The following is a 7,572-nucleotide window of genomic DNA, read 5'->3' as shown; positions in this document are numbered from 1 at the left end:
GTTGGATTTCTTCAAACATAAAAAACACTGAACATGAACATAAACACCATAAATATGAGCAGTTGATTGTTAAATGGTTCAGACTGTTGACAGCGAATTATGGCAAAAGCAGCACAGTAGCCGTCTCTTCATGTTTTCATACATATTTTAGTGTTAATGATTAAAACCTGTTTTAAATGCAGGATGTTTGTTATTGTGCACAGAGCAGTGATGGACCATGAAACTGCTGCACTGGCCTGATACAAAACACGAGCCCGGCCTCCTGCTCTGCACACGACCACTACACACATTTATTCTTGGTCGTTCTCTGCTCCGCCCGGTCAGGTGATGTGAGCAGTGTGTCCTGAAGCTGAGAGGAAACCTTCACCACAGACAGCTAAATCTGACCTGTGAGAAGGAAGATGATCTTAACGCAGCAAGTTTCCTCTTTGTCACTCAACTCACCACAAACTGTTTGTGCTCAAATTCATTTATATTAACCTAGTGAGTAAAGGTCACAGTAGCTGCAGTGAGAGAGAAAAGGAGCCTGTTTCATTGGCTGTGGTTACGCTGGGGACGCCAACATTAAGCCAGTCAGGGCTGAGTGCCACAGTTACACATGTTACATGTCAATACAGATGAATAACAGCAGAGCTGTTGTGGATTAATGGTGAATTTGTCAGATGTCACAATTCTAAAATAAGGTTTTCATCAGCAGCAATTTAGTCAGCCCGGCTTTCTCCGTTGCTCTTCTCATTAGAAGCTGAAAACCTGTTTTCCTGTTGTTCAGGTGTTTCACTGCAGATACAGGTCTCTACAGAAACAACTAGTGCAGACGTGTTTCTGTTTGACTGCTATAGAGAAGCAACCATGTGGCTGATTAAGATGAAACTTCGACTGAAGACATGAGCACTGTGCTATTTTCATGCTCCCCTCTGAAAACTACAGTACTATGGTTGTTGGTGTTGGTATACCTGCACATCTCTACTGGAATACAAGCGTACACATTACTTCACAATGAACAGTCACACCTTTAATTTACTGTATTAACACACTGTAACACAGAGTAACTTCTAACTCACCACTTCAAGATCTCCTTCACCGGGCAGTTTGCGGTTGTCTGCGTTGTTTTCTCCTCTTCCTCCTCCGTCATTGTGACTGTTGGCCTCCTTCTCTTTCTGCTCAAAGTACTCCAGGAAGGACGGCTTCGCTGGCTGCATCGTCTCATCTCTCCCTGGAAAACACACCACCGACATTTACTTTGCGACAGCAGACTCTCAGAAATTTGTTTTGAATCATTTCGTCACGATCAGTGGCCGCAAACACACCTCCAGTTACAAACCAGGTGCATCTAAAAATGTTCTGACTGTGGAGTTAAATTTTTAAAACGATGCTCACACTTTATGAGTCAATGAGCTCAAACACCACAATAATCACTTTGTAGGTGTATAACGTCCCTGAGAGTACACAACATAAAATCATTTTACAACTTACACAACAAGACTTTTAAGACTGTGTGAGGCCTTCTCTCTTCTTTTTATATGTTATTTTTATGACAATAAAGCTGAATATTAAAAAAAAACATCAACAGTTTGTGCATTTGAGATAAACATAACAGGCTTCATCACAAGGCGCCTCAGCAAAAACCAAACACAAAACTGCAACAGACAACATCAACGAAGAAAGACCCTAGACCCTTTATTCTGTGTAAATATGTATATGGTAATAGCACTGGGAGTGATGATGTACAGTATGTGTGTGGATAAAGACAGCATGAATGTGTTAGTGTATGTACACAGGTGTGTGGAGCTGCTGAGACTTCACTGGTTCACTGCTTTTACCCAGACGAGTGTCTGAATGGAGCAAATTAATGAGCGCTTCAGTGGAGTTCAGCTGTTTGATTCATGGCTTTAATAAGCTGTTGTGGTGTTACACAGGCTGCAGTCTCCACTCCTACAGCGTGGACAGATCTGAGTGTGATCATATGCAGCCACACGGTGAACGGTGTGAAAACAGTTAACAATTCATTTTCTTCACTTTCTTATGATGTCGTCCATTAAGATGACCATTAGTATTATGTAAAAAAACTTGAGATTTCACAGTTCTAAAGCATCACTTTGCTCCTCTCAGCCTTGTTTTAGTTTAAAGTCTATTACCCCAGTGGATGGAGGAAATCCTGACTGGTTAGTGTGTATACCTAAAGTAAATCTGTGGCCAATAATCAGGTTCTATAAATGGACAACTAACGCCAGGACTGTGACTCAGAGATGAACCGTTTAATGTTGTTATGATCCAGCAGGTTGTGTAGCGTTTATATTAGATGTTAAGGCAGACTAAACTGATTAAAGTGATTAACATCTCTTAAAGTGATTAATATCTGAAACCTTCTCAGGAGCTGGAGGAGTTTCAGATCTTTCTCATGGACACTTTTGAATCTAATCGAGGACAGTCTACACATACTGAAACTCAAACCTGTTGTTATAGTCTGGCACATTCAAGACCACAAATGCCTCAATCTCCTGGCAGTGGAAACTACATCCAAGCTGTCAGACTAACAGGGTTGACACCTGGCTCACGGGTTCCCCTGCCGAGCCACATTTGGTAATCGAGAGAATCTCAGAGTATCCTCGGGGTGCGCTCAATAGTGTGTTTAGCTAAATGCCCTAAAACAGGTCGGCAAGTAAGTTTGGCCTTGGGCCAATTTTTTGTGTTCATCCAATCAACATCTCTACACTCATGCACACATGCACCCACACCACTGTTTTTACTGATGATACATCTCATGGTTTCCTTAGCTCTGTTTATGTTAATTATATTATTTATTTTAAATAAATTACTTATTATTTGCCTTTATCCTTCATCCTTCATGAGCTAAATCAGCCGTCGTCCTCTTTTCCAGCTCATTTGGTTCAATAACTGATTTCTAATGGCTCTCACTGACTGTTTTGTTAACCAAACTCTAATTAACCAACCAGACTGGCCAAACTTTATTAATTAATTAATTTTTCAAGCAAAAATGCCAAATATTTGATGATTCCAGGTTTTACAATGTGACGATTTGCTGCTTTTATGATCATACATTATAGTAAATTATATTTTTGAGTTTTTGATTGTTGGTCAAAAAAAACACAAAACATCTGAGGAGACTTTTCTGAGGGAACTCTTCATAGTTCTCTGACATTTTAAAGATCAAATGATTCATTGAGACAATAGCACTTAAGGTAAATCAAGGTTCTCTTGCTGTCGGCCAATTTCATATGCTGTAGGCCTAATGGTGTTCAAAATCCGACACCAAACCACAATAGTTAAGAGGGAAACAAGCCATCTGTTGTCAAAACCTTACAGCCACCTTAGCCACCTAATTATTTACACTGTGTGTATTCTTAGTTTGTTAATGATGAATAATGACATTGAGATGTTGGCTCACATGAGCTCACTTAACCTTTCCCCAACATCTCTCCTCTGATCTTGTGGCTCTGTAGATTGTTTTCCTTCACTCATTCCGCTGCCAGGTGCCTCTGCTCTGGACTAAGCTGCCAAGAACTTGGAGAATTCAGTGTTCAGAGAAACCAGCAGCAGTTTTCCCAATATGGAGTTTGTGCAACATAAGACGACAGACGGTCAGACCCGTTAAAAACCATGTTCTAATGTGCCTTTGATTTCAGTTTGTTATCTGGAGTTGTCGAGTAACTGGAGCAATTATCTGACTGGTCAAAGACTCTTTCCAACTGTGCTTCATACTCCTATAAACTGTGACCTGCTGTGCTTTGTTGGTTGCTATGCCAACCCCATGTGGAGGCCAGCAAGCTGGTGAGCAGTGTTTCTTGTATCTTGTGTCTTTATACTTTTGGATGTACACATTCTGTTAGTATATGTGTTGGGAACCATTGTGTAAGTGAACTCATTACTGTGATGACTAGTATCACAACTGTATCAATGACACACATCTTCAAGAGTAAAGGTGAAGGGTAACGACCCCACAGTGATTAAAGTGAGATGATCGTTGAAGGCACAACTATAACAAGTTCTTCCTTGAAGGTACTTACCACCTCACAGTTCCTGAGTGACGAACGTTGACCCAGCTCGAACATTATTCTTCCAAAAACCACAAAGCCACAACATGAGAAAGTGTTAGACTCGAAGTATTTAAATGTGCTCTTGCACCATGTGAAGTGTTGAAACATGATTTTTCACTTTAAACTTCAACCTAAGACATCAGACAAAAATGGTTGAGTGCCCTGGCTTGCGAGTACTCTGAAAACATAGGGAACACTTGGTATATTTGACCTTACATGGTTATGGTCCAATTTTAATGGAGCCTAGTTTAAATGTTTTATAACATCCACTGTGCACATTTTAAATAAATTACATTTTTGAGCAGATTCTCAAACATGTCCCGACCCACAACATCTGCATCATGGTCTGAATCTCATCTCTGTGTAACTGAGGGACACATACCATCTGGTGAAATAAATATACATATTTGATAAACCAAACTGAAAAACAAAACAATCAGAACTACAGCCTTGCAGTTGACTTCACCGACTAGCCAAGTTGCAGGAAATCTGGTCAAAATCTCCCCTTCCTGAATTACAGCATTGAATAATATGATTAATTATTAATGTTTTGCAGAACATTATGATGTCACAGTGAGGTTGACCTTTGACCATTTGGATATAAAATGCCATCACTCCATCTTGGTAAGAGCAGTATTGGCTCCACGCTGGAAGGTCACTTTCACCTGAAGGCTGTATACTGCACTGTGTCAGCTCACATGTGGGCAGTGCCCGTGTGTTTAAACGTGGTGAAGGCCAATGGTTTAACAGGAGGGTCTCTAATGCACGAACATCCCACATTATCAGTCTGGTTACCAAAACAGAAAACAGAGAAACTCACAGAGGGGATGTGACTTCTGTCTACACTCAGGACGCCATTACTCCACTATATATTTACATAGAGAATTGTTTACTGCTATATTATTGTTTAAAATCTTGTTTAATCTCGTTTACAGAACCTTTACATCGTGTCTTAATTAGTTTATGAATTCGTTAACTTTGGCCAAAAACATGGTTTTTGGTCACACTGACATTGACCTTTAACCCTTGACCACCAAATTTAAATCAGTTTAAGTTAATGTTTGTGCCAGATGCAAAGAAATTCTCTCTGGGCATTCCTGATATAAGGCATTCACAAGAACATGATGTCACTGTGACCTTACCTTTGACTTTTGTCCACCAAAATCTAATCAATTATCCTTGAAATGAATGTTTGTGCCAAACTTGAAAAAGTTCCATCAAGGCGTTACTGAAATATCGCGTTCACAAGAATGGGCCGTCCTGACGGACAACCTAAAAACATAATGCCTCCAGCCCTGGCTGTCACTGGCGTGGAGGCATAAAAACATCTGGTGACATAACAAACTGAGACTGCTGCGTGAACGAAGGGGAATGAAAAGAAATGTCAAGAAAGAAGTTGCATAAATCTTTCACTTGAACTTTTCCCAGCCTGAATTTGAATCTTCTATTTTTTCCTCACAGCATTTGTTTGATCAGTAAACAGTGGAGAGAGATGAAGGGATGAGGGGAGCTGGATGACGCACCACGATTCATAAGATATATTCAATTTTGTCATTAATTTAACCGGCTTAGTCACTGACACACCCATACGCCTTTTTTCTAATGAACAGATTCTCATGACATTCAGGGCCTTCGTCATTTTTCCACATTCAGATGGTGAAGACTCAGTGATGAGGGGATGGAAAAGAAGAGGGAGGGCGCAGATCTTTTTACTGGAAGCAACATGAACCAAAATAATTTTGTTTCAGTTGGGTGATTAATTACAATCCTGAATTATATCACTGCAGACACTGGAGGGTTTGAGACGCTGCCTGAGTGTCCAGAGCCGCTCTGATCAGCTGATGAGCCACAAAGACAAAAGAGTCATAAAAAAAGTTTTTGCCATTAGTGTTTGTCACCGACTAACAAGGCCATTATTTTGTTCCATCTGCTCTGACACTGAGCAGTCAGATCATAAGTCACCTCACAGCAGTCACATCACTACAGGAAGTCAACATGTTTGTTTACTTTGAATTAAAAAGTAGAAATGTTGCTTTTTCTCTTGGTGGAGCTTTGTAGAAGTTTAAACCTGCAGTAACTGTTTTTTTTTTTTTTGGCCACCTGGGAGCAGCTGGAACAAACCATAAACACAACATCACCTTTTATAAGTTGATACGATGAACTTGTTAGCAAACAGTTGTTTATTTCCACATCCAGCAGCTACAGAGTGACATGATGATTCATGTGGAGTGGTGTTTGTGTCCACCTGATGAACCTAAGTCCTGTGTTCCCTCTCTTTTAGCTCTGTTTTTGGTCTCCAGCTCCTGAGGGAAATATCTTTTATAATTTATTTTATTTTATTTTATTTTTTAAACATTTTTTTCTGTCTTTATTTATAGGTACAGTGAGAGAGACGGGAAAGTTGAGGAGAGAGAGAGGGGATGACATGCAGCAAAGGGCCGCAGGTCGGATTCGAACCCCAGGCCACTGCGGTTAAGACTAAGCCTTAATGGTACGCGCTCTACCAGGTGAGCCACCAATGCACACCCTTTTATATATTTTTAATATATTTTTTTACCATACAAATTCAACTCATAACTTTGGCACAGGCCTCAAAGGCGTGTAACCCAAACAGTGTCATTGCCTTGGAAGTGCCACAGCCTCTAAACCAGCCCGTAAACCACAGGTTTAGGACTGTAAAGGTTCTACACAGTTTGAATTTAAGGTGAAGGCCAAACCAGAGTGGACTCTAGAGAGGTCTGCCATCTGCTCCTGCAACTTCCCCAAACAAAATGAATCTTTAATGAAGTGCAGAGCTGTGAGAGCTGAGCAGGTACAGAGAGCTATTAGATCAATTTAACTAGTACTCTCACAAAGAGGGCATCAGGAAATGCACTACTGTAAATGTTTTGAGCATTTGCAGAGTTCACTGTGCTGTTTGCACTTGCAGGTTGCTTGATAAGAAAATGTACATCAAAGAGTGTAATGTAGGTGTGTCCACGCAGCAAAGCATTAAAGCATCTGATGACTGAAGAACATTGTTGAGGCTGAGAAAGATGGAAACTTGATTTAAATAATTCATTTAAATCAACATAATGGTTCACATGCATTTCAAACAACAAACGGAAAGTGTGAATCACCTCACTTCAGACTGCCAGCTGCTGTTCATGTAGAGACAGAGGAAAAGTGACTAATGTCATGACTGCATCTAACTTTTGTCTTTTGCTGCTGTTTTGTGTGTCTGTGCCTTGGTTTGTGTTTTATTGCTGAAGGAAGCAACAGAAGAAGAAAAAAAGCATCTGAAAAAAATCCCTAAAATTATCTAATGAGCTCAGCTGCACTAAATGTCTGAACTGATATTTTAAAAAAACATAATACTTCTCTCAAAAGACATTACTGTAGTTTTTTGGTATAAAAAACCGAGCCTGAGACTTTAGATTTGAAGAAACAGCTGCTGTCAAAACAATTAATGTGAGAAATCCGTGACTACGAAACACTTGACTACAGACTGCAGTTACTGTATCAACATTTTGCAAAT

At 40.1% G+C, this 7,572-nt stretch overlaps 1 protein-coding gene across 1 annotated transcript in view; it reads right to left on the bottom strand.

Annotated features, from left to right (window-relative positions):
- The window catches only part of LOC139630584 (serine/threonine-protein kinase 4-like), a 34,535-nt gene that overhangs the window by 10,885 nt on the left and 16,078 nt on the right, over positions 1-7,572 (bottom strand). Inside the window, exon 10 of the mRNA XM_071494191.1 lies at positions 1,062-1,213. Within this exon, the coding sequence (XP_071350292.1) occupies positions 1,062-1,213 (152 nt within the window). The remainder of the gene's footprint in view (positions 1-1,061; positions 1,214-7,572) is intronic.

The sequence above is a fragment of the Trachinotus anak genome, unplaced genomic scaffold, assembly GCF_046630095.1.
Source record: "Trachinotus anak isolate AG129_WGS33_773 ecotype Australia unplaced genomic scaffold, CSIRO_AGI_Tana_v1 ptg000013l, whole genome shotgun sequence".
NCBI classification, from domain to species: Eukaryota; Metazoa; Chordata; class Actinopteri; order Carangiformes; family Carangidae; genus Trachinotus; species Trachinotus anak.
The sequence above is the reverse complement of the archived record's forward strand: the minus strand, read 5'-3'. Positions and strand labels throughout refer to the sequence as shown.